Raw genomic sequence first — 27,502 nt, 5'->3', positions numbered from 1 at the left:
AAATAAGATTTGCTTCTTTCAAAAAGGAACATTTGCTTGCAATTCCTTATTGAAGTCCACCTTTTGGTTTTCAGTAGTCAATGTATGAAGGAAAAACAAAACAAAACAAATGTCCTAGATGATACAATGAAAACTTTGCCTCGTACATAATTGTCTCAAAAACTCAATGGCCTGGTACACTTCTTGCTCTTGAAGTTGAGAGAATGAAGGCAGGAGGATCAGGAGTTAAAAGTCAGCTTTCACTAAATAATGACTTCAAAGCAATCCTGTGCTCCATGAAATCCTATCTCAATAAGTTAATAAGTAAGTAAATAAATAAATAAATAAATAAATAACCATTACCTTCTCATAAAATGTCTGCTTACAAAGCAACTAATAGAAAATACTATCAACTCAACTATTTTTTTCACTTTAGTGTACATTTTTTATGGACAAATAAAACCAGCTGTAACTGTTATATAAGCTCTTAAGATACAATTGCATGAGTCACTCATCTTTGACGACAAGGCTGTTTAGGAAACATGGAAAATATGATTCAAAAACTAGCACTGCAGTTTGAAGTTCTGAGTAGTGTTTTTTAGAGATGTGCCTGTTCAAAAGCCTCTTAATAAATCCCCCCACTATCCTCTAGAGACTGACCTATGAGGAGAAGATGGCACGCAGGTTATTAGGACCTCAGAATGCTGCTGCTGTGTTTCAAGCCCAGAACAGTGATGCCCAAGACTCTCCACAGGTAATCTAAGCTGATTGATATGTGTCCTTTGCTTTTTGAGACAGGATCTTCAGGCCTAAGGCTGGGCTTAATTGATGCTCTTTCCTCAGCTTGCTAAGTACCTGGGACTATAGAGACACACAACTATGGCTATCTTGGGGCACTTTTTGTAATTTGTAATGTTTTAAACTGTATTGGTTACAGATCTACTTCCTTTTGTGATGCTTCTGAGTTTAAACACACCTTTTACTGAACAAACTACTAAAATGACTCTATTGGATAACATCTCTAAAAAGCTCATTTTCAAAAAAAGAAAAGGGTGAGGGTTAGCTTCATGATACAGTGGATACACACAGACTTGCGCTTCACCAAATAACAACAGGTAACTCAAAGACACAGTGGGAAAGGCAAACTGAAGGGTTGTTACCCTTTTCCTCCCCCTGCCCCCCATAAGCTGCCCTCTTAAATAGTCTACAAGGATATGAGCAACAGAGACGAAGCTGGGAGCTCATTGAGAAAATAAAGTTGAAATAAGAACAAAATGCTTTTGTCTCTGTTAAGGGCAAATAGGCCAACTAAGAGGGATGGAGCAGAATCTAATGAGCATGTAAGAAGTAGATCTTAGACACGGAAGTGTTCATTCATTCATTCATTCATCCACCCATTCAACAAGTTTACATGAAGCTTCTTCCCTGTTGAACTCTGGTCATGGCATTGGCAGTTACAGCCAGAATAAGACAGCTCCATCTCTACTAGTTGAAATTAGTCAAAAACCAAAATATTTAATATGTATGGCAGTGTTTAAAAGGAAGGTGACAGTACCAGGATGAGAAGATAGCAGCAGAGACATAACAAAGCAAGAAAGGATAAAGCTTGCTGTATTACACACTCCAACATTAATCCTAAGTGATAAGAAATGTTGTCCAATTACAGTGTAACTATAAACAAAAATACAACTCCATTATTTTTTAACATATATGCTAAAACTAAGAGTTAGAGTTAGGGTTTTTAAAATTTATTTTGAAGATTTTGAGTTTTCTTAAAGTATTAAGTTTGATAGTTTTGCTAAAAAGAAAATAGACTGTTGGCTGAATTGATAAGTTGTTTTGACATTTTATTTAAGGACTCTTAACACTAGCCAAAAATTTATAGCGTGTTTAAAAAGCAAAAATTCATTGGCTAAAGAGACTGATCCCAAATAGTTTGTGTTCAGGTTTTCTGTGCAGATATTCAGTGTATTGGGGCTAAACTATATTTTCTACTTCTTTTCAATCTCCCTGTGCCAACTACAGCAACATTTATACAAAACAAACAATAAATATGTAATCAATTCATTCAATTATTATGTTCATTGATTCCTAACTTTATTCTCAAATAGAAATAATTTTCTGGCACTCAATATGTCATAAAAGGTAAATATTTTTTATTAATCAAGAAATAACACATGTTTCAAATTTTCTTGAGGTTTTATCTGTATTTTTCATGGTGTCCAATGAGATTTTATGCCATGAGCTAAAAGGGGAAGTATTTTCCAGTCTAATATGTGTTTACTGTTATTGGTGGAACTTCTCAGCAGTAGCTTGATACCCACTGCCTACTGCCAGCACAAGTGACCTCATGTCTATTCCTGCTTTGCTAAAGGACAGCCTGTACTGTGTGTCCCCATGTCAAACACCAGAGGGACACATCATCTTTTATCATAAAACAGTCTTCTGAAAAGTGACCTACCCTACCATCAGGTTTGGGCCCAGCTGATTTTCATAACTCACACCTGTGAAACCATTTTATTAATTCTGTGGGATTCCTACTAAAGAAACAGGCAGTTAGTCGGCTACATTTTAAATGTAGATATACAGAGCCAATCACAGCCAAACTAGAAACATCCCTCTCAACTATGATTACTTCTTTCTGCTTCATTTGCATGTTAACTTCCTCAATTTGTTTTCATCTCAAGCAGCATAACCCAGAGCATGTGCGGCTGCAAGTTCCTACATCTCAAGTAAGGTAATTTTGCTTAATTTGTAAAGAGAGATATATTTTGCCATCTAGAATATTTTCGTTAAAAATATAATATGTACATACAGCCGTCCAGTTTACTATACTCTCTCAAAACACAGTGTGGATTCTCTAACATCAAAGATGATGATGAAAAATTGTATGTCAATTTTTCAGGCTACTTTAACAGGAGTCTTTAAAAGAACATTTTAGTCCGATAGTCAGGACAATGTTTCCATGTTAGATAACTTTGTCACAAGAAGGGAAACCAAGTACTAACCATGAGGTTCACATTGCTCAATTTAACGAAGGATTTAAAAGGGAGATGGTTCTTTAATTTGTACCAGATGTTTTTAAATTGATGAAATAAGCCCCTGAATCCATCACCCTTACGACCTCTCTCCATTGTCACCATGCCATCAGACCACACCAGAGGCTCTGGACTCGGTAACATGGTGGCCAAACTGTCTTGTGTGAATGGAAAATCAAGGGCAGTTCTGCACAGTCATTACTAAACTGTTCTTGTAGAAGTAGATCATCCTCCAGAGCAGAGGCAAATGACCAGGATGCCATCCAAGAGAAGTTTTACCCACCACGCTTCATTCAAGTGCCAGAAAACATGTCGATGGAAGAGGGAAGGTTCTGCAGAATGGACTTCAAAGTAAGAGCCTCTAAAGGGCACGTTGGCGATGAGATACTGTGTTTGGGGAAATGCGCCTTTCCATTTCTATACTGCTCCATTTCCCAACTTTACAGCTTGTCTCACAGCTTGAAAAAGACCATGTACACTGAAGAGAAACACAAATTCTGAAGCTGAGTGGACACACGTGCAAATCCTAACTGAGCCACTTTCCAACTGTGTATACTTCAACACGTTGTTTAACGTCTTTGTATTTTGTCCTCGCACCTGTGAAATGGGAACCACAAATAGTTATGCAATAAAGTTAGGAAGAGTAGCTGAGTAAACAGATCTACTGAAGGCACACACACACACACACACACACACACACACACACACACACACACACACAGGAGCATCTGTACTTAATCACTTTTAGAAGAGGCTGTATTACATTTGGATTATCTGAATGCTGAGAACTCTTCCTTGTATAATATTTTTCTAGATGCCTTATCAGTGAGAGTTGCTATTCAGGTTAAAGGTCTTTATACAAAAACATGTAAAGAACTAATGCTTATATACAAAATTGCAGCTCAAGAGTTCTGTTTTCTAAAGCTATTTGTTAAATTGAAAGTCTCACATACTTGTCCTGTGAGACTTCACTTGGTGTCACATTTAAGTAGGCTGGCAGTCATTGCTTCCATATTACTTGTGGGACATAAAGCAAAAATTAATGTTCTAGATAAAGTAGTTAAAAGAGGTCTTTAAAGAGCCTGAGGCTGTATTTGAAAGAATTAGATGTAGTCTGAAATAGTCAAAAAAACAATATATTAACTTCCAGTTTTTAATTTAAAAATAAAAATGTATAATAAATACATGGTAACTCCTGCTTTGCATTTTCAACCACAAATCCAGATGATGAAACTGTTAAAATCATAAATAGAAAACTACTCTATTTTGCTTTTAGGTGAGTGGACTGCCAGCCCCTGATGTGTCATGGTATCTAAATGGGAGACCGGTGCAATCAGATGAGCTGCACAAAATGATAGTGTCTGAGAAGGGCTTTCACTCGCTCATCTTCGAAGTGGTCAGAGCATCAGATGCAGGGTCATATGCCTGCGTAGCCAGGAACAGAGCTGGGGAAGCCACCTTCACAGTGCAGCTGGATGTCCTGGGTAAGCCTCCAGAGAGACCCTTCAATGGCAGCACCTCTGAAAAGGCAGAGTATTAGGAAAGAAAATAGTTTCAAAGGAAATCCCAGAGGACTACGTAATTAAAGTTGGCACCTACAGAATCTAGTTCGACACCAGTTTATACTTAAAACAACAAAAAGACAATTATGGGGAAACAATGAAATTAGAATGACATATTTACCATTAGTTCTTTTTTTTTTTTTTTTGAAAGGTAATAAGACAATAATAAAATTTTATTTTAATTCAATTTTGAGACGAGTGAATGAGAGGTTTGTTTTACATATCCCAAGTCACAGTCCACTGAAGGGAGCCAAGGGAGAAACTGGAACCTAGAAGCAAAAACAGAAGCCAAAGCCATGGAGGACTCGGCTCACTACTGTCTTGCTTCCTAGGGCTTGCTCAAACTGCTCGCTCTCTCTCTCTCTCTCTCTCTCTCTCTCTCTCTCTCTCTCTCTCTCTCTCTCTCTTGTCATTAAAATATAATTGCATCATTTCCCCTTCCCTTTTCTCCCTCTAGCCCCTCCCATCCTCCCATGTTCTTCCCTTTTAGCCCTTCCTATGCCCCTCCCTTGATCCTCTCAAACTTATGGCCTCTTTTTCTATGATTATTGTAGATGATAGATCGATAGATAGATACATAGATAGATACATAGATAGATACATAGATAGATACATAGATAGATACATAGACAGATAGATAGATAGATAGATAGATAGATAGATAGATAGATAGATAGATCCTCTGCTGGGTCTGGTTAGTATTGCTATTGGTATATAATTTGGAGCTGACCGTTTGGCATTTTATAACTGATTAGGGGCTCGTCCCTTGAGACCAGTTCTCCCTACTTCAGTTACCTGTAGTTCTTTATCAAAGGATGGAGCCCTGTGAGGTTCCCCCCCCCATATTAGCCTATCTATTGGTGTCCTCCTTGTTCAGGTCTTGTTTAGGCAGCCATATTGTTGAGGCGTCATGGCTGAAGGATATTTCTAGTCTGTGCTGTGAGACACAACCTCACAGCAGATTTCCCATTCCTCTGGTTCTTGCAATCTTTCTGCCCCCCGCCCCCATTTCTGAAGTGTTTCCCAAGCTTTTGGTGCAGGAGTTGTGTTGTAGATATATCCAATGAGGCTGCATACCTCACAGTCAGTGTTTCTCATACGTTGACCAGGTGTATGTTTTTGTTATGGTTTCACTCTCCTGCAAAGAGAAACTTTTTTGATGAGGGGTAAGAGCTACACTTACTTGTGTGTGTAAGAGATGAGTATTCAGAGTGAAGTAAGGAATTTTGCTGGTCTAATAAAGTGACAGCAGTAAGTTTTCCTTTAATCCCCCATGAACTCACTAGTCTCAGGAAGCTGGCTAGGTTTCCAGTACCAGGTGTGGTTTCCTTCCCCTTGAGTCAGTGCTAAGTTTAGTCAGAGAACTGTTGGTTACTGCCAACAAAATGAGGGCCATTATTGCGCCTTTAGGTAGATCTTGCAGTGCTGGTCATTGTTTATCAGAGCCAGGTAGAACTGTTGACTACTTCACCCTTTGCCAGTTAGTATAGTTCCCTTCGGTACTATGAAAGCTAGTCCTGGGAAGGAGGTTTTCAACCACTTGAATCCTGCTATTTCCCCTCTCTAGGGCTTCCTTGGCCCCTCCCCCATAGTGTTTTGTTTTTATTTGTTTTACTTTTCTGATTTCTGCAGTTACTACTCACATCTTAAGATCTGGATCCAGGAATCACATATGAGAGATAATATACTAAGTTTTTTTTTCTGGGTCTGGGTTACCCCACATAATATATCTTTTAATTTCCATCCATTTATCTGCAGATATCATTATTACTTTCCCTTCCATGAATACTATGTCATAATGTATATGTATACATTATCCATTTGTCACCTGAAGGACATTTAGGTTGTTTCCATTTCTTAGCTATTGTGAATAGAGCAGAAAGGAGCATGGCTGAGCAAGAATTGGCAGAGAGAATGATATATAATTTTAGAGGGAGCAAAGAAGATAGTATAAGCATTTGTTGATATAACTAGAAGAGGATTTCAAAGTAGAAATCTAATAATTTATCTGCTCTCTAGTCTGCAATGTAGCCATCCTGAGTCATACTGGTACAGAATTGTCATACACTGTCATAATGTAAATTCCTACTTGAAAAGTGAAGAGTAGGTGATAATTTTTTAGGAAAGTGGCATCCAATTGTAACCACCACCACCACCCCCTTAACAAAGTGCCTATGTCTTTGGGAAAATAGGGTCTGACAAACTGTCACCTAACACTATGGAAGCATAGCTCTATAAAAACTCATAGCCGTTTTTTAAAATTTTTACAATTTAAGTACTTCAAATGTACCATATTTAATGCATTAAGCTATGGTATTATCTCACAAGAAATATTTAATGAATCATTGTTTGTGATATAAAAGCCTGATTGGGTTAAAGGATAGACAATGTTCCTAGGCTTATAATCTGCCTACATCAATGAAAGATTTTTAAGATCATACTACAGACTTAGGGACCACAAGCAGAGCAAACAGGGAATGAGCTGGGAATAAAACACATATGCACATGTGCACCCAGTACACACACACACACACACACACACACACACACACACACACACACACCCCGTGCTATTAAGCTTTAGGTAAATCATATTTGTGCCAGTGGCTTCATTTTTTTAAAAATGTTCTATTTCATTTGAAAGAGACCCTGGCTAGAATCCATCCACCCTCTTCATTTCTCCTCTAGAGGAGCCAGCTTCAGTGTTCAGTCAGCATTTCCCATTTCCTCTTGTTGTAGGTGGCGCTGATGATCACTGACATCTGCATGTCATTATCATTTTTCAAAGTCTCTCCTCTTTCGTAGATAGATCTGTCACCACAACCTGGAGTTTGTTTGGTTTTTGGTGTTTTGGAGAGGGTAGTTAGCAATAGATAAAACTGAGGACCAGAGAAACTAAACAAATTTTTTCCAATTTTACATGGCTCATGGAGATTTCATTTTATAGGGTCAAACCCACAGCCCTGCACATGTGGGACTAATCTTTCACTGCTAAGTTGCATCCCCCAACAGGGCCATGAATCATAGCTGTTTGTCTCTCTTCCCATTACATATACTGCCTCGCTGTAGATGAAATGCCTTATGTCTTTAATGAAACATGGTTACCACTTCAATAGATTGTAATATTCCATTTTGAGAACTCCAAGTATAGTAGAGTAATAATGTATGTTATAATATGTTATCTAAGAGTGGGGGAAAAACATTTAAAATCCCGTGTTTCTTTGGAAAAAGCTTCAATGTTAGCATACAAATTTTTATAATGTTTTAATTTGGCTTAATATTGTCTTTATTGATTTCTGACCAATATCCAGCAAAAGAACATAAAAGAGCACCAATGTTTATCTACAAACCACAGAGTAAGAAAGTTTTTGAGGGAGAGTCGGTGAAGCTAGAATGCCAGATCTCAGCTATCCCTCCACCGAAGCTCTTCTGGAAAAGGAACAATGAAATGGTCCAGTTCAACACGGATCGGATAAGGTGAGAGGAGACGTTCTTGACCGCTGTGTACGTTGGCTGGCTGGATCTAGTTATACTTTTTATGCACATTGTAAGTATAAATTATACAATTGTCATCTTGGGTTGTCTGTTCTTAAAAGTGCATAGTGAAGTCAGATTCAAGTAATCCTAAAAAAAAAAAAAATAAGGCATAAAAGAGCCTAGAATTCACCTTTTGTTGGCAATGAAGAAACATAGCTGCAGAAAATAAATGACATAAAAAGGATTAAAAGGGAATTGCTGGGTGGGGGAGGGGGTTCTTGTACTTGCCAGGCAAATTGTCTACTACCAAGTTATACCTCCCCTCACAGGCGGGGTATCTACCTTTGGGGAAAAAAAATCAATAACTGCTTGGCGTTTGTTAGGCACAGTCTTGACATTTTTAACAGCCCTTTCTTATGAGTTAGATTCTATGAGGCAGCAACATCACTTAAACTTTCACCTGAAAGCAAAGGATTTTACTTCCCGTCCCTTAGTTTTTGTCTGTTTCTTTCCAGTTTATATCATGATAACGCTGGAAGAGTAACTCTGCTGATAAAAGATGTAAACAAGAAGGACGCTGGCTGGTATACTGTGTCAGCAGTCAACGAAGCTGGCGTGACCACGTGTAACACACGATTAGATGTCACAGGTATGTCCCAGCGCAGCCCAGTTTAACCAGGAAGCTGAGAGACGCCAGGCTCAGCATTGTGTGATGCATGGCGGAGTTTCCTCCGCGATCACTTCCACACCTTATCTGTCAGGGACTATTAAATTCAGCTGGTACATTGTAAACTACTTTTCTGAATTGATTTTTTTTTTTTTATTCGTTTCAGCCCGCCCAAACCAAACGCCCCCAGCTCCGAAGCAGCTGCGTGTTCGACCAACTTTCAGCAAGTACTTAGCTCTAAACGGGAAAGGTTTGGATGTGAAACAAGCTTTTAACCCTGAAGGAGAGTTTCAGCGGTTGGCAGCTCAATCTGGACTCTACGAAAGTGAAGAACTTTAATAGTTTTGTCCACAGTGGAAAACACAACTTCACTATTACCAATATTTCTGATGATGTTATAGGGGGAAAAAAATCTATGGCTCTATTAACAGATTGTGGCTTTACTTAGAGGGTATAACTAACAAGCATTTATGATGTTATTTAGCCTGACTCTGACTCAGCCTGTCCCTGCTTCTTACCTGTGAAGCCAACAGCAAAACTGAGTACAGAGGTTTGTATTGTAAGAGGCTGTCTTAAGATACAGTGTCTTAACACTTAAGCCATACATATTTAACAACTACGAGTTGTGAACCAGCAACATTTTAAACACCGCTGATGCTTGCGTTAAAGTTTATGGGTATTGCTTAACACAACTGTATTTACCTGTTTTCTCTTGTAGGAATACTAATGTGATACAGCTTATCTGAGTGTTCCACAATTTCATGTCAAAAAAATAAAATTCAAATAGTTAAAGCAGGCTGGTCTCATCATCATGAGAGTCTAGAATGCTCTTCCTGCTCAGACGTGTGGGTTTTGTATGTGAAACAACTCTCAGGGGAAAAAAAAACTGTGAATAAAATAATCCAACACACATTTTCCTTCTGAAAATGCCTTCCATGACTTACACTTCAAAGGCAGCCATAGTAACATCAGTCATACTCCTTAGTTTATGATTTTATGTTGACCCAAAAGAACTAGTTCAGCGGAACGAGAACCATCTCTAAAGGTCATCTTTAAGTTTTGTATATTTAATGTACATTTCCAGACTGTTTGGATATTTGGCCTCACGTGTTTTTCAAACAAAATAACTTGCTATGTTAGACCATCTAATTTTGTGACACACTGACAGTGCAAGCACAGGAAGATACAAATCCTTTCATGAAACTATCTTAAGCAACAACAATGGCCGTTTCTTTGTCGTGGGCCACTAATCCACCAGCGGTGGCCTTTGCGTGGCCTCTTCTGCTCCTTCGATGAGAGACAGTTCTTGACACTTGCTGCCTGTGTGGTCTAGTTTTGCTTTACATCTGCGCAAACAGCATTTATACACACCACTCTCCACTTCTTTCAGGGCGGTAACAAAAGTGTCTTTATGCTTGCTTTCAAACAGCTCAGTGGTATTCGACATAGGCTACCCTGGAGAACTTTGGACAGAATTCCACTTTAGTTTCCTCTTTTACAGCTGTAAGAATCCATACTGGTAGGTTTAAGCTTCCTTAATTCACAATTATTATTATTGTTATTGTTATTATTAGTAGTAGTAATAGTAGAAGTAGTAGTAGTAATAGTAGTAGTAGCAGCAGCAGCAGCGGTATTGATCTTTTCTATAGTTTGCAAAGTTTCTGGACAAGATGTTGGTCTGAGTCCCAGGACTCTGTCAGCTACTGTAATGGCCACTGCTCATATAACTGCTTCTGACTCTTAGTGTGTTAATGGATAGGAGGACACATGTGGGGGTCAGTGGACAACTTAGCAGGAGGTGGTTCCCTCCTCCTCCCATGTAAGTCCCAGAGATGTCACTCATGTTGTCAGGTTTAAATGTGCTGAGCTATGTTGCTGCCCCAGCAACAACTCTCAAAAGCAACCAGATGCTGCAAAGTAGCAGGGACAGCAAGGCCTCACTGCAAAGCATGTGGGCTTGGCATCCATGGACTTCGCTTCGACTTTGGGGTAAATTGTTTCGTCTCTTAGCGCTTTGGTTTCCTCTGACTATAGCTGAAAATGAAATTAAACATACACTAAATGTTAGTAGTATTTAAGAAATATAAGACCATTATAATTAGTTATTATGACTTTAAAGCCTATTGTTTTTAAATTATCTGTATTTTCTGGATGGTCAGTATGCCCGGCTTGCAATCAATTATGACACTGACACTTGTTATATTTTAAAATAGCCTTAGTTAACCTGGGGCAGGGCAGATATCAATCCTCTAAACTACTTTCCATAGTAGGGCAGGTATGGGATCCCTGCCTCAATCCCATGCCATCTGCTTCTACAAATTTCTATCAAGCTACTTCCCATCCATAATCCCAAATACTTGTTAATGTTCTTCATCTGGGACAGATTCTCCATCCACACAGGCCATGTGTTTCTCCTCCATCTAACCCGGCCTTCTCCTTCTCCTCCGGTCTTCCTCCTTCCTCCTCATGGTAATCTTTCTTTCTTCTTCCCAGGAGTCCTCTCTCTTTCCCCCCAAGCCCCACCCATCTCCTTTGCCCTGCCCAGGTGGGATGGCTTTTTATTAATCAAAAGATGGGTCACAGAGACAGCAAGCAGTAATTAGCATCAAAATACATCAGACCATCCCCAAACAGAAGCCCCAAGTCAGAAGGTGATGCCTAGATGACAAGAGGCAGACCACCATTATATGACACCTACGTTCTCCCGGCATGCATTTTGTTAGGCCATGAACATGCCAGCTAGCATGCACTTCCTAAATGAATTGAAGAGTTTACTTGGGCATTTACAATCTTCTTCAGGCCCTTTTCTTCCCTGGGGACAGGAACCCTTCTGCTCTTACCCTCACTTGCTTCATAAGATCTGCCTTCTGAAGAGTCTGAAATGTACTCATTAGGTGTGTCCTTAACCAAGGGCATTTGTATATAAGGAGGGAACACTCCTTAAACCAAAGCTATGGCAGGAATAACTAAGTAGGAGGTCAGTCTCTAAACATGTGAAATATGAAGAGAACATAATTACATTTTTTAAAAGGATTTAATTATATTTTATGTGCATTGCTGTTTTGCCTGCGTGTATGTCTGTGTGAGGACGTTGAGTCCCCGGGAACTAGAGTTACAGACAGTTGGGAGATGCCATGTGAGTGCTGGGAACTGAACCATGGTCCTCTGGCAGAGCAGTTAGAGCTCGTAACTCCTGGGCCATCTCTCCAGCCCCAGCATTTACCTTTTCTCTATATTTTATTTTCTGAGTAAAAGGCTATCCTTTAATAAAAGGGAAAGTATACTTTATATTTCTTTATAGCATTTACTCCTGACTGCTGTAGTTTGTATTTTTCCCTAGACTTTATGGCCTAGGAACTTGGCCCCCAATGAGGTAATGTTAAGAAGAGGGCCTTTAGGAAGGGGCTGAGTGGTTGGGAGCTATTTGGCCTTACCAACCTACAGACATGCATACTTATCAATTACAAATATATATCACAGGGAAACTCTTTGAATAAGAACATTCTATAACCTGCCTGACAGAGATGAAGATCTAATGAGACGTGTGAGTCTCTCAGCCTGTCAGACTGTTGAAGCAGCCTAGCCCACAGAAATGGGAATTCCCTCAGCAATCTCACTCTGAGAAAAGAAGAAGGCCTCAGCCAGAAGCGAAGCTGTCTCCCAGAAAGAGATTTAACACAGTTGTACCAACTTGTGACCTTACAGTAAGCATCTGAAGCCCAGAAAATGATGGGTCGGTGCGGGGCAGGGGAACCACACCTTGCCCAGACTGCTTAATTATGCATATTCTCGCCCCTCCGGTTTAACTTTAATTTCACTTCAGGACCCCAAAGTGGGGCTCAGAGGTATACTGGATCACTTCATCCCTCTTCCCAATGAAGCCAATTTGAATAAAAATCTCCCTTTTCTCTTCCACACTATTAACTCAGTTCTTTTAATTGGGTTGTTGAAGATAGATGGCTGGCCTTATACGGAGCACAGATTGTGACCACCACATTTAATACTAAATCCTTGCAGCATTTTTAAAAGATGTATTTATTTATTTTGTGTATGTGAACTGCATGTGCACCTGAAGGCCAGAAGAGGGCATCAGATCACATTGTAGATGGTTGTAAGCCATCTCTCCAGCCCCAGAGCATTTTTTTTTTTAACCCAGGAAAAGATGAAAGTAATTTAAGTCTGCATCAGTAGGAAAATGAACTGGCCAGTATTAAGTAGCAGTTAAAATAAATGATCAAAAGCATAGTATATATTGAATTTGAAATGTATAAATATATGTTTGAAGAGGAAAGAATTTGTACAACGATGATGAGTAGAGGAAAATAGCGCTCAAGTTTTGGAGTGGGGAGATGGCTCAATGGGTAAAGTCCTCAGTCCTCAGTCCTCCATTCCTTAATGAGTAAAGACTGGTGTTCAAACTGCCATGGAAGTGCCAACTGCTCATGTGTTGTGCCATAACACACACTTTGACTCATCCCAGAAAAGGAGCCCAGGACAGACCACAGTAAAGTTTGCACCAATGTCCAATTTGATGAAACTAGTGGATTTTTTTTATCAGGTTACCCACAGGAGTTTGGGGGAGAGGTTACTTACAAGGGACAGGGATGACTCCTGCATCACCAAAAACCTAGCCCAACATAGGCGATGAATCCCCTAAGCTGCACCCTTGGAGCTGCTGGAGCTCTCTGCAGAGCATGTGGCCAGCCCTTCAGTTGCTACATCTCTGGTTGACTCTGTCTTCCTGCTGTTTGGCTGCTTAGAGTCTCCACCCCAGCAACTGTTCACTCTGCCTTACACCATTGAGAAGAGCCTTCAAGAAGCTCCCAAGTTGTGCCGGGTGGTGGTGGCACACGCCTTTAATCCCAGCACTTGGGAGGCAGAGGCAAGTGGATCATTGTGAGTTCGAGGCCATCCTGGTTTACAAAGTGAGTCCAGGACAGCCAAGGCTACACAGAGAAACTCTGTCTTGAAAAACCAACCAACCAAATAAACAAACAAAAAAGAAGCTTCCAAGTTGCTGTTGGTATTTTTTAATATGGAATGCTTAATAAATTTGCATGTCATTCCTGCTCAGAGGTCATGCTCCTCTCTGTAGCCTTCTGATTTTAGTATAAGCTCTTCAGAAGTGAGTACTCTTCCAAGTTTGTGTTCTCTGCATATATGACTCTTTGTGACTCCTCCTTCCCTTTGAGAGGAATGTTTCAGTATGGGAAAGGGGTTAAATTCAGAAGAAGAAGCCATAGAACAGCATGGAAGCCCACGTGTAATGCCAGCACTTAGGAGGATCCCTCGGACAAGCTGGTTAACCAGAGTGTCATAGCAAGACCCCCCTCAACATATGAGTTTGAAAGCGATCAAGAAAGACACTTGACACCAACCTCTGACCTCCATATACGTGCACACTTGTGTACAATGCACACATGTGAACTCAAGCTCATGTACACATACACACACACACACACACACACACACACACACACACACACACACACATGCCAAGATCCTGTAGTCTTGATGAAGCAGTTAAAAAAAAACAGAGGTAAACCAAGAAGCCCAAAATGGGTTCTCTGAGATGGCTGCTGCTCATAAAATGTTGCATAGGAGGAACTGACAAGAAGGCACAGCCAGGTGTCCAGACAGGAACAAGAGATAGGGGAGGACTTAGGTTTGCCCCATGCTGGATGCATAAAGCTACTACTTTTTTTTCTCTATGGCTTAAACATATGTATTCCTTAGATGTCCATTTTGTTGTTATTGTTCTGGCCAATAAGGACCCCTGGTAATGCTATAGACAACCACAGGCATGCCCTTCCCACCTCGTTACGTCAGCTTTTTAGAAGAATAGGGTATGGGGATAGCTTCAGCCTAGGATTCACAAACAAACTTAGGCAACACAGATTCAGTACATAAGTAAATAAACGTAGAAGGCTAGGGTTGTGGCTCAGTGACAAAGCACATGCCTAGCAGCATGTGACTCTGACCTTGACCCTTGCAAACTTCGGAGTTTTCAAAACAAGGTTTTACTCTGTGCTCCAGGCTAGCCTGAACTAAGGAACCTCTTGCCTTGGCCATACATTGGTTTTCCCTTTTCCTTCTGACATACTGTAGCTTGTCCTGGCATGGGGTTTGCTCTAGAAGTTTGTGAAGCATTTCAGGAGCCCATGGAGGCTCTCTCTCCTTCACCAATTGTAGGAACATATCAGCATAGAAGGCAGTGAGATGGAGGCAGCCCAGCCACTTAGCCACCACAGGGAGGACACTGGACTTCACATGTACTAGAAGTGATTTTATTTTGTGTTAGGGTACCATTTTGATGGTGCTTGCTATAACAAGACAAAACCAAGGCCATCTAATGACAATATACTATGCATCCAATAAAGTGAATGAGATAGGCAGACAGATGTGAATTCAAATTACAACTACCCAGAATATATTAAGTAAGAGGAGGACATAACCATGTATAAGATTACTGTTTGTAATCAACAAACAAACAAACAAAAAACTTCTATGAAGTAGGAAAGGCAGAGACACTCTTTCAGATCTTCCAGATTAAATGATGCAAATAAATAACACATAGTAATGAAGGGCTGGAGAGGTGACTCTGCAGTTAAGAGCACTGGCTGCTCTTTCAGAGGATCCAGCTGCAATTCCATAATCCACATAGTGGCTCACAATCCTCTGTAACTCCAGTTCCAGGGGATCTGACGCCCTCTTCTGGCCTAAGTGTGCCCCACACATGTACCAGACATAGATGCAAGCAAAACACCGACACACATAAAAACATTTTTTTTAAATTAAATAAGAGGAAGATATGGCAACTACTGCACTATACATCTTGGACTGACTCCTGAACCAAAACCAAGGGTATTTTTCTTTTGTTATAAAAGATATTAATGAAATAATTAGTGAACTTTGGGTAAGTATACTGACTTAGCTATTCTTATCTCATGATCAAATATTTGTAGTGTTAGATGAAATAACCAAAATGTGTTGGTAGTGTGTTTGATTTGGAAATGTAAAAAAGAATGAGCACCCTCTGCTGGTAACAGCTAAGAAAGACTTCTGGTTTACTTTGATTCAGGCACTGGCTGAGTCTAGGCAGAGAAGGAAGTAGAGAGGTGGTGCCAGCCCTGCACAGTTAGGGCAAGCCAAGCTGACTATCTTAGCAGTCAGTGACTTGAGTGTATTTCTTGGGTTTTCTTGCTGTTGTTGAGTATAAAATCTTCTAAAGAATTCAATATGAGGTATTACTTATAATATAGCATCACAAGAAAGGGGCAACTTGAAGAACAAATGAGAATTTCAGAAAAGCAAAATTCCCCCCAGGCCAAACAAAATAAAAACCAACCTAGAAGATGAATTGGAGAGGTTCTCCAAGACAGGGCAAAAAGATAAGGTCAGAAGACTGGAGAGTAGCCCTGCATTTTCCACCTTAAGCCCAGGTGGAAGGGATCGAACCTATCCTTTGGTGGCGGATGAGAGGATGGGCCAAAGCTAAAAAATAGTAACCTGGTTTTATCCGAAGAAAACAAAACAAGATTGATGCAAGTTTCTCAGGCCAAGAATAGATGTAGAATTACTAATTAGGCAGCTCTTTCAGGAATGTGGATAACTTATGCAAAGCCAGAGAGCGGACTGAACAAAATTTAAGAGGAAAACAGCAACAACAACAACAACAACAAACCGGGGGAGGAGGGGAATTAAATGGTAGAGCAAACTGAACATGTGACAGAGGAGGTATGCTGGGTGGGGGTGGGAGTGGGGGAGGAACTCGGGGAGGGAGGGGTCAGATGAAAGAGGAAGAACAGATGGATTTGATTTCTCCAAGTTTCCAGAATGAATTAGACTCCATTCAGCAACATGAGCAATGCGTGAGAGCAGGCAGGTTGAAGAGCTGTGTTTGAGTATAGGGAGTAGAGTAGATATCACAAGTTTAATTGCTATTTTCTGAATTCTCGCTTGGTGTCAAATAGAGAGATTTAGCTCCTATTACAAAACTGGTTAGGGTCCGAGTCTAGGCCTTCAGTAGCGTTAAGGAGCTAACCAGCCGCTTGTCCTCCGCAGGCAATTAAAGAAGCAAGCAACAATTAAGCAGAGAAAGTTGATATTTTCAATGTGTTCATGTTGGGAAAAGGAGCAAAGAGGTCCTGAGAAACCTTTCCCTTCAGTCTACCTTTGGCGTTCTGAAGTGAGATTTATATTTAAATACTTGAAGAGAATTGTGCCCAATTAAGTAATCAAGGTCAAGCTGTGGCTCTGCTCGTAACTCACCTACTTTTGTCTTGGCACCAAGTTATCCTGCAAAGGGGTCCCACAAACGTGTAGAATAGGAGCCCAAAACTTCCTAGCGGTAAAAAGAGCTCAAGGTCAAAGGCGGGGGAGAAGTGGGCGGGAATTCTCTTCTTGGAAATGCTCCTCTGACTGGCATCAGGTTTCAAACATAACTTTTCCCCCCACTTTCAGCTTACAGTAAGGAATTCCAGTTCTTTGTTGACCACTATTTCAATACTCTGATAATCAAGTAGAGAGGAATAAGTATTTTTCCTTGGAATCTTTGCTCCTTTTAGGAGTCAAGATGAACTTTATTTAGAAAGAAAGAAAGAAAGAAAGAAAGAAAGAAAGAAAGAAAGAAAGAAAGAAAGAAAGAAAGGAAGGAAGGAAGGAAAAGAAAGAAGCCGTCGGTTAGCCATTGTTAATAGGGGAGGCCTATAATCCCAACACTCAGAAGGCTGAGGCAGGACGTCTGTGAGTGCAAGGCCAGCCTGAGCTACGTGGTGAGACCTTATCTGCAAACAAAAAATGGGATTAATATTTCTTCAGGGAGTTCAGCATTTGGCTTAGAGGTAATGAAATCCATGGTGAACGTGTGTACAGAGAATACTCGGTGATAGCAATCGCGGATAATCACTTGTTTAAATATGTGCTCTGGGCTTGCCGCCCAATGCCACGGGATGTCCGTTCAGTCAGCTGTGGTCAAGTTAGAGTCTCAGTGACAAAGCCCTAGATGTTGGGGCGTGTGTGTGGAGGGGAGGTGTCTAGAAAAGGAGCTCAAAACTTCCCACAGTGTAATAGGAAGCGCACGCCACACGCAGGCGCGAAAACACCAGCGTGCGCTCAGTCAAAGGCGGCGGGAAGTTGCTCTTAGGAGCAGGAACTGAGAAGCCTGGGGCGCGATTGGAGCCCACGGACCAATAAACAAACGTCTCATTGGCGAGGCGCGCGCAGGCGCGAGCCTCCCTGATCGCCATTGGGCCGGTCCTAGCAGAGGGGGCGTGGCTCCAGGGCTCCGCCCCTCGCCTCGGCCCAGCCTCGGGGTCCGGGCGGAGGGTTCCAGTGTCCGCGGGCCCAGGTCTCGGTGCTGCTGTACGGTGCCGGCTGCGCGGAGCCGGGATGCGCTGTGCTTGCTGCGGGTCCTCATCATGGAGACCAAACGTCTGGAGATTCCCAGCAGCGTCCTGGACGATCTCTGCAGGTACGAGCGCCTCACCTCCGCCTCTGCGTTCCCTCAGCCTACGGGCGGCCCCGACCTCTGTTCTCCCTCCCGTCCCCTCCCTCCCACCCCTCGGTTCCGCTTTGCGCCCCAACCTCGGTTCTCTCTCACCATTTCCAGGTTCCACTTTGCGCCCCAGCTTCGGCTCTCCATTAGTCCCGGGTCTCAGCACTGAGCCCGGGCCTCGGCTCTTCCTCACTGTCCCGGGGCCCCACCCACTTTGCGCCCTGGCCTTGGATTCTCTCCCTTTCCCTGTTACCTCCCGGGCTCCGTTTTGTGACCCAGGTCTCAGCTCTTACCACTTCCCCGGGTCCTTTGCGCTCCCCACCCCACCCCCCAACCCGGCCTCGATTCTTCCCCATCCCTGGGTCTCGCTTTGCGGTCTGGGCCTTACTCTTCCCCAGCCCAGGGGTTTTTGCAGTCTCGGGCTCAACTCCCCATTCCTAGGTCCCACTTTCCCGCCCTGCTCGCTGGTGTCCGACGCCCATTCAGTCCCCAAGTCTTTCGGTTTATCTTTATCTTAGCTCCTCCACCGTGGAGCACTGGAATCCTTCGTTTCTTCTTTAAAGCTGTTCTGCTTTTTCTGCAAGTGAATCCCCTAGTGGTTTTCGGCCCAGTGCCTTCTAGGAAGTGTGTGGGGTTTTCCCACTTGCCTCTGACTTTAATCTATGGTTTTCTTCCTCCTCCCTTCGTCTTTTCTCCAGTTACATAGGTAGAGCCCCACTGTTTTAGTTTCAGTTTTATGATCTCAGTCACCTGGGAGCAATTTTCTAACTTAAGCTTTCTTTGTTCACCCGTGGCATTTTCTATAAAGAATTAACTACTCTTTTCAGAATTTCCCCGGATTTATATTTGAGAACGAGAGGAGAAATCCAAGAGTTCCTTCTCTTTACTCTCTTGATTTTCTTAACTTGTCAGGAAATGTTCACCCTGTCTTCACAGGACTGAATTTCTGCTGTCTTGTAGGCAGTAATTGCAGCCAGCCAAAAACGTGTTCATGGTATTTCCTTCTTTGTCGAAGTTAAGTTCGTGGTACATTGTTTCCAAGTCGTTGCTAATGCGTTTGGACTGTGTGAAATAATTTATTAGATTGTGAGTGCTGGCTCATATTCACGGCTAGTATCTACGCTTAAACGTGAAACTCAGTGGTAGTTCCACAGTCTAGCTATTTGCTTCTGGCTCAGACCAGAAGAGGGCGTCTGATGCCCGGAATTGGAGTTAAGAGTCCATTGTGAGCTACAGAAAGTGGGTGCTGGGAACTAAACTTGAGGGCTTGCTCTGAGCCATCTCTGCAGCCCCTCACACTGCTTAGAATTTTAAGGAACAAATTTGCTTTGTTTGGTGTTCCCCTCACATATATTGAACCAGCTCTTCCATTGGTGCAGTGATTTCCATTTTTATCTGGACAAACAGATTTTCAGGATTGATTTATACGTTTATCCTAATGGTGAAAATCAACTTTGACATCTTCCTTTTCCTCTATATCACATGAATGTAATGAGAAGTCAAGTCGAGCATTTTAAATGTTGCAGAGGTACATGTAGACTGCTTACACAGAGCAGCTGTATAGTTAATACGCTCTTAGCACGTACTGCATTCCTAGCATCCACATGACACTTCTGGACTGTTCATAACTCCAGTTCTGGGTTATGGGAGACTCCCTTTTCTGAACTCTGGGCACCAGCCACGCACGTGGTACACATAATACATATAAGCAAGCAAAACCATTTATATGCATAATTTTTTAAATGTCATTGTAATTCTTTGGTGTTGGAAGAATTACAATTTTTTTTTAAAATATGGTATTTGAATCCATAAAAGGTACAAGGATTCTATCTTCTGTAGTCCCAGATTTGGTAAGAAAATAACTTAATGCATGTGGATGGGTAGATTAGAAGAATTTGAGCCAAGAGTGGGATTGTCAAAGTAACTGATTGTTAATGAGAGCCTGGCTTAAGAGTGCCCTTTCAACTGGTAGGCGAGAACCCACAATAGCGATTGCTTATTATCGGCCATGTGAGTGTTAGTGGTGATCGGTCCAGACTCACTGGGAATTTGTGTGAAGAGAGATGCTACAACCCTTTAATGCAGTTATCATGTTGTGCTGACCCTCAACCATAACATTATTTTGTTCCTACTTCATAACTGTAGTTTTGCTACTGTTTAGAAATTGTAATGTGGATGTTGGGTATGTGATCCCAAAGGGGTTGTTATGATGCTAGTGATTGTGGAGAGAAAACCCATATTCAGTAGAAGCCCAGTGATGTTTGAGATAAGTGATGACCGTGGTCCAGAACAGTCTAAGAAGTCTTCCTGAAGACTTGAGTAAATTAGCTAAGTTGGGTTAGGTCCTGGAGAATGTCTAGGGTCTGAGAGGTGAGAGCTTGTAAAATTATACCAAGAATTCAGGAAGATAGGAGAATGGACGCTGGCCACCCATTGGGGGTAGCGGTAATAGAAGCTACAGGTTTACCCAGGTCTGGACAGAAGAGAAGACTGAGCTCTCCAAGGTTCTCCCAGAATTCAGCTTTTGAGCATCTGGGGGATGACACAGATGGTGACAGGCTCTGTTGCTGGACTGCAGTTGGACAGATGAGCTGGACTTGATGAAGTCCAGTCTAAACAGGCTCCAGTGGGCTTTTACCCTGTGAAAAGTTTTTGTTTATTTGGTTGGTTGGTTTAGTTTGGTTTGGTTTGGTTTGGTTTTTTGAGGTAGGGTTTCGCTGTGTATCCGTGGATGTCCTGGAACTTACTCTGTAGACCAGGCTGGCCTCGAACTCACACTGATCTACCTGCAGGCTGCACCACCATGCCTGGCCTGAAAAGGTTTTAAATTAAACTAGTTTTTCATGTTATTGTGAGGCTGCAGCCTCCAAAAGTAAAGCCAGTATGGGTCTGTACTATCCCGGTGGGTGGCCTGGATCACCTGTGCCATAGCATGCTCAGACAGCATGAGCTGGTAGGTCTGCCTCAAGGACAGCCAGAAGTGCGCTAAGGACTTGGCAGTAATGTGGTATCTGAGGTTCAGTGGGAGTTGAGCGACAGAGCTCTAGGGAGTTGGAGTAGCCCTTTCAGTCTTCCCAGTAGATTGAGCCTGATGCCAGGGACCCTGGAGGTAATATTTAACTTTGAACTCCGTTCACTCCCTGACTGAAATGAACAGGAAACACAGGCTGCTACCAGACTAGAGATGTGGGAAGCCAAAGCAAGGAATGATATGTGCCCTGGGGACATGGTTGTGGCTGAGGCCCCTTTGTTGTATTGCTTCTATCCCTCCAGTTATGGTGCACAGTAGAACTGGGCAGTAATAAGAGGCGTGCGAGTTGGGTGCTTTTGCTGGTGTGTTTCCCACTCCCACCCCACCCCCCACATCTCCTCTGTGCTGCAGAAGGAGCAGAAGGCAGTAGAAGGGCAGAGGATCCTCTCAAGATCAGCTCAACAACAGGGAGGAAAAGCTTCAGAAATGAACCTTCAAGCCTGAAGAATGCCTGTGCCTGTGAGGAGAGACTTGTTAGAATTTGGACCGACTTTGGCCTCCATTATGTGGCTTGAGGAAATGTTAAGGCTCTTCCATTGGGAAGATTCAGGAAATTAGCTTATTTTCTGGGCTTTGGAACCTACCAGATTAGGGTCACGAAGCCGTAATCTAAAAAGCTTTTGGTCCTTCTAAGGGGTGTAGTGTGAGCGTGGGATTGGGAATGGACACGTGGCTGCCTGTTGATCTGCTTGAGTGCTATCTTGATGGGCCTTGTTACATATAATGGTTACCTGGGTTGGACGCCAGGATGCTTCTAATAGGGCCAAAAACTTCATAGGTATGTGTGTCTTTGTTATTTTTCTGTTACTATGATAAACACCTTGACTCTCAAAATAAAATTTATAGAAGAAATTTATAGCAATTATAGAAGAAAGGCTTTATTTGGCTTACTTTTCGGAGGTTAGGTCTTGATGGAGGACTGGAGATAGCAGGTGGCAGGCAGTTGAGAGAGCAAACTTGAAATGACACAAGTCTTTAAACTCTTCAAAACCTTTGCCCAGTGACGTAACTTCTTCCAGCCACACCCTCCAAACTTCCCCAAATGAGGCCAGCAACTGGTGACCAAGTATTCAGTAGCTGAGCCTGTGGGAGCCATTCTCATTCAGACCACCACAGCTCGTTTAATCGTCCCCTGTGGGGCACTAATAGGTTCGTTTCCCTTCAGACTGATCTATGTATCTGTTCACATGGAAAGCATAAGCTGAATTGTCTAAATATTGTCATTTCCTGCCTCAGTTGGAAACCCTGGCGAGAGCAGTTAGTGTGGACTTACCCGGAGGGCTCCTGTCTTCTCTGCTCTCCTTACTTACTGTTAGAAACCCTGGAGATCCGCATCCTGCTTCCAAAAACACTAGTCTCAGCTTAGGACCATGAGGAACCTTGTGAGTCAGGTCTAGCACTGCAGGCAAGGTCTGGTCTCCACATAGGGCTGCTCCATAAAGACCTTGGGGTTAGGATATAGCAGGAAGGTGACAGAGTTTAAAGTTTAGCGGGGTCTTGTAGTCTGCTCTGAGTTTATGTTGGAGTCTGGAACTTGTCATCTCTGTTTCATGAGAACTAGTGAAAGGCCACTAGGAATTGAAAGTTTAACTCAAGGATCTTCCAGTGATAACATGGAAGTCATTCTGTCAGTATTAGAAGCTTCTCCCCGCCCTCCCCTGCCCTCCCCACCCCCCATCCACAGTTGCCAGAGCAGGGGAGAGTGTTCCTGGGATTAGGAGGATGCTGGCAACCCAGTCAGGAAATACAAAGGAATCATCCATTAGGTCTGGCCATGAATCAGGAGGTGCTGGAGGGCGTTGTCTCCAAGAGGGAGTGAGGATCAGGAACTGTGGGGTGGACTAGGAGCATGGTCCTAGACCACTCTGTGGGGCCATCTGACTTTACTGCAAAGATAAAACTGTTATCAGGAGCATCACATGGGTGCAGTGGTCAAGGAGCCAGGAATTTATCCATGAGGTGCTATAAGATTTTCTTCACTTTAGACACTAAAGGACATTGGGAGAGTTTGGGCTCCTTCCTTAAGGGCAGTTGCAATGGGAGTGGCTATTACTGAGTGTACAGGAACGGGAGAATCCCAGACTTTGGAGGGAACTTTTTGGATGATGTAGGGTCTACATTAGAGACTGTAGTGAGGGTCTTCAGTCATACAGCTCTGGGCCATGTTGGGAGTGCCAGAAGTCTGGAATTCTGGAGCTTCATACCTTAAGTGGATTATTTTAATATTAAGTTTAGACATGATGTCCCTACATAGGAGAAAGTGAGTTAGAACCAGAAAGGAGGAAGTGAAAACATGGTTGTTTCTCATACAGTTAAGTGATCGGACTAGTTGGGGCCTGCCATCCAGTAAAGATGCTGGAGACAAGAAGGTCGACCCAAGGAAGATGGCCAGAGCAGAAAAGTCACTTCTGGATCCTTAAGGGAGGTAACTGTAGTCTCACATGTAGGGTTACTTATGGCTTATCCATAAGACATGGAGTACACAAGAGCCAGTGTAGCCTCAGGGCCCCCTCAGTCCTGGCTTCCTTACAGTCCAGGCTTTTTGTCCTTTCTCTGGTTTCTCTGTAGTGTAGCGTGAGGCTCTGGATGGAAGCTGCCCTTCTGCCATGAGGAAGAGGGATTCTCCCAGTCCAGTGGTTTTCCACTTTGCCATCTGGGTTAGGCTTCAGGGAAACTTACACCTCAGCAGCCTTGAGCGCTCAGGGCAGAAGTGCCCTGCCTGCATGGCAGGAAGGAGTCCTTTGATCTGAAGCTGTTAGTTCCCTTACCTGCTGCTAGGTGGAGCTCTAGGATTCCACGAGAATGGCAGGGAGTCTGCAGTGGCTTCTGTCGCTCACCGAGCTTGCTGCTTAGCTCTGTGTGCCTCCCAGTTTGGCCTTTCTGGCTCTTAGGGTTCCCCAGTCAGGCCCTGGACTAGTTTATGAAGCTTTTGTCTGGTATTTAGAGAGCTTTGGCATTTACGATGTACAGCCAGCATGGCTTGGCCTCCTAACTCAGGGTCCCAATATCTGCATGGTTTTGGCCAACCTAGAATACCAGAGAGCACTAGTCTGTTGGCTCTGTTTCTTCGCAATTAAACTTTATCATACAACCCAACTATCTTACACAAAAGGAGAAGAAAAATGTTAAAGGGAAACAAGAGTGAACCTTCCAGTATCTGTTCCATGAGACAGGTCCCTAGGTGTCTTTGGCCTGCGCTCTGGTCCTTTTCTTGATCCACTTGCGCTGGAGCTCTGTCTAAACCTGCTGCTCCTCTCTTCCTTGCTGCCTGCCTGTGTCTTAAGTACAAGGGCCAGTCTCCTCCTCCCATCAAGGGTCAATTAGCAACACAATAAGCCAGGTGGAGTCCCCTCTGCTTCCTGAATTCCAGGCCCAGGATGGGTTCACCCAGTCTGTCTCAAGGTTAATCTCAGGGAGTATCCCTGGTGTGTCCAAGGGCAAAGCTGCTTTCACCTGTGACGAAGTTTACAATCCTTCCCACACAAGTCTCATGAGTTTCCTGTGTTGACTTCTACGGTCTGTTGTAGTTAACAGTTGTGAAAACTGCCATTTTCATTCTTTGATCACCTTAGTGGTTCGCTGCTTGTTTTCCTGCATCAGCTGCTCTGGTCTGAAGGGTGAATACCTTCACACATCCCCAACCCCCAATCATACATGAGTCTCTTGTTGACACACTTACAGTGGGACTCTCTCAAGAACTCTGTACCCTGCCTGGCGTGTGGACTGGTGTTCTTTTCTTGAGTCAATTGCAGTCTCTTTACTCTACCCTTTCTTATATCTAAAGTATATACTATCCATTACTTCTGATTAATAAATTCATTAACTTTGTTTTACTCTAGCTAGCCATGATTTTCTTTCCTGTGGTATAGTTAAGGGCCCAACTCTCTGAATGGTGACCCACAACATGGATATTCTCATGCTTCAGGACCCAGGCTGCGTCTGCCCTCAGCTCTTGGATCACTGAATGAGACAAGAGCAAAGATTGTAGCTAATTGGGAGACAAAAGACAGTACAAGAAACAATCACAGGCCACATTGGTGTGGTTCTAAATTGCATTTAGTGGCAGTGGTGATCTGTCAGCAGATGACAGTCTTTTGAGGCTTTGTACTTGGCTTTATAAAGTTGGTGTTGTAGAATCTTCTGATGCTGTCAAGTAGTATAAACCAGGGAACTGAGCAGAACTTTGGTTTATAGTCAAAAAGGAGCTGAAGGAAGAATGGGGAGTAGCTTTTTTGTTTTGAAATTGTTCTCCTTAACAGAGGTAGCATCAAGGTAAAGCTCTAAAAGACTAGTTAGTTTCTATCAGTTTACATATGAGGACTTATTTTCTCTTTTCCTTATCTCTGAAAGTAGTAGCCTTTGACAGTTTGGCTACCACCTGTCTCCGGATTTCCAGGAAGGTCAGAACTACTTGGAGTAACACACACACACACACACACACACACACACACACACACACACACACACACACTTTCGGGGACATTTATCAATATCTGAAGATGGTCTGGCTGTTTCAACTTGGCAGATAGTATACACAGATAAAGTCTGGGGTTGGTACTGAACACCCTGCCATGTCGAGGGCAGCCTCTCTTGTTAGAATGACCTGCTTTGCAATGTCAGCAGTGCCATGCATCAGCTGCCGTGAGGTGCACACCTTTAATCCCAGCGCTCTGGTGGCAGAGGCAGGCAGTTAGATCTCTTGAGTTCCAGATCAGCTCGATCTACAAAGTAAGCCTCAGGCCAATCTAGGCTACATGGTGAGACTCTTACCTCAAAAAAGGAAAAAAACAACAGAAAAACAAAACTAGACAGTGTTTTGTTGAGAGAATGGAAAGAAGGAAACAGTATGGACTAGGAACAGGAGTAGTTAGTTGAGTCCTCTTCTGTTGTGGAAGCTGTTTTGAAAAGCCCCAAACCTAGAAAAGAAATAGCGGTTTGTTTTATCCAGACATGGAAGTGACTTAAATTAGGCCAGAGGACTAGTTTCTGCAGTGCTCTTTATTCTGTGTGCCACCTAGCGGCTGATCTGGCATTTGACTGGTGATTTTTCCCCCCAGTTCAAAGATTTTAATGGGCTGGTGTTCCAAGTCCAATCTAAGTGTATACAGAAAAAAATTCAGAGCTCATACCAATTCTGTGCGCCATTTCCCTAAAAGTCCTCCTACTCCTGCACTCCTGGGGCCATCCTATGTGTCATCCTGTCAGCATCTAGAGGGACCATGTCCCGTCAGACTCCTTGACCCAGGAAGAGACTTCTGCAGTTGTCTCCCTACTGCCCTTGCTTGCCTGCTGGAGGCCCCAGTCACAGTTAAGGATTACTCAAGAGTGGGGACTTGTAACTTCATTTTCGTTTTAACCTTTCCCAAGCTTCTTCCTTGCACCTGTATTTACTTTTGAGAGGCCTCTAAAGTAAGCTGCCTCTGTGTTCTGTCCAGGTTCCATGGCTGTATTTTATGACAGGGACAGAGAAGTACTTACTTATTAGCAGGAATAAGAATGAGCATAAGCATGTAAAAAGGTAAATCTCAACTTCAGCATATGGAAGACATTTTACTAGACTGGTGACGGAACTCTGCAAAGATAGAATATACTGTCAGTGAACAGATTTGGGCGCTGCATGATTCTGAGAGTGTTCGGAGGAGTCTGGTGCACTTACCTAGTGTGGAAAGTGTTTGTGAGTCCCCAAGGATGAGTTAGGAGTTCTTGAGGTAGACCAGAAGTGAGGCTGGAGAGAGAATAAACAGGTGCACTCTACAAAGTCTAAGAATGAGGTCTCCTTATACAGAAAGACTCTCTTGCGGTCTACCAATCATTATCTTTATATTGAGATACACATACATGTATGCATGTATCATGTTTGTGCTATTGTTAATTTCATACTTGAATGTGCCATTGATGTTAAAATATTTTCTTTTGATTTTATTTGAAATTTGAGAAGTGAAATGAAACCCACTTGCCATCACAGCTGATTGATTAGTTGAGTGGTAGCTCTTGTGATTCAAAAGGCCAGCACATTTTTTTCACTTAGTTGAATTTGCTCCTAATGCTTGAAGGAAAAAGGAGTCTCCAAAATGCTCAACTGTGAAAGAAGCAATTAGTAGGGGTTTCATGTTTACTGTCATTCATAACCACTTCGATTGGTGTATTCTCACCTGTAATCTCACTAAAATAAGACAGCTCTGAAATTCATCACATTGATACAGCAACTGGGTATTTCTGTATAAAGAGCACAGGTACTTTTCCCCCTTCTTT

General features: G+C 42.6%; 2 protein-coding genes across 7 annotated transcripts in view; both read left to right on the top strand.

Moving 5' to 3' along the window:
* MYOT (myotilin) overlaps positions 1–9,559 on the top strand; it is a 33,829-nt gene extending 24,270 nt beyond the window's left edge. For 4 of the 5 annotated variants that reach the window (XM_084779968.1, XM_084779966.1, XM_084779965.1 and 1 more), the window contains 7 exons: positions 632–733; positions 2,667–2,716; positions 3,236–3,368; positions 4,294–4,501; positions 7,891–8,056; positions 8,572–8,705; positions 8,890–9,559. In XM_084779968.1, coding sequence (XP_084636094.1) covers positions 632–733; positions 2,667–2,716; positions 3,236–3,368; positions 4,294–4,501; positions 7,891–8,056; positions 8,572–8,705; positions 8,890–9,062 — 966 coding nt within the window. In that variant the 3' untranslated portion in view covers positions 9,063–9,559. The remainder of the gene's footprint in view (positions 1–631; positions 734–2,666; positions 2,717–3,235; positions 3,369–4,293; positions 4,502–7,890; positions 8,057–8,571; positions 8,706–8,889) is intronic. The other variant, XM_084779969.1, reaches the window with a different exon arrangement.
* Positions 9,560–18,008: 8,449 nt separating this feature from the next.
* DCP2 (decapping mRNA 2) overlaps positions 18,009–27,502 on the top strand; it is a 30,094-nt gene continuing 20,600 nt past the window's right edge. For both annotated transcript variants that reach the window (XM_084778413.1, XM_084778412.1), the window contains exon 1: positions 18,009–18,195. In XM_084778413.1, coding sequence (XP_084634539.1) covers positions 18,143–18,195 — 53 coding nt within the window. In that variant the 5' untranslated portion in view covers positions 18,009–18,142. The remainder of the gene's footprint in view (positions 18,196–27,502) is intronic.

The sequence above is a fragment of the Acomys minous genome (genome assembly GCF_964271855.1).
Source record: "Acomys minous genome assembly, chromosome: 4".
In the NCBI taxonomy this organism is placed as follows: domain Eukaryota; kingdom Metazoa; phylum Chordata; class Mammalia; order Rodentia; family Muridae; genus Acomys; species Acomys minous.
This window is presented reverse-complemented; position numbering and strand designations above follow the sequence as displayed.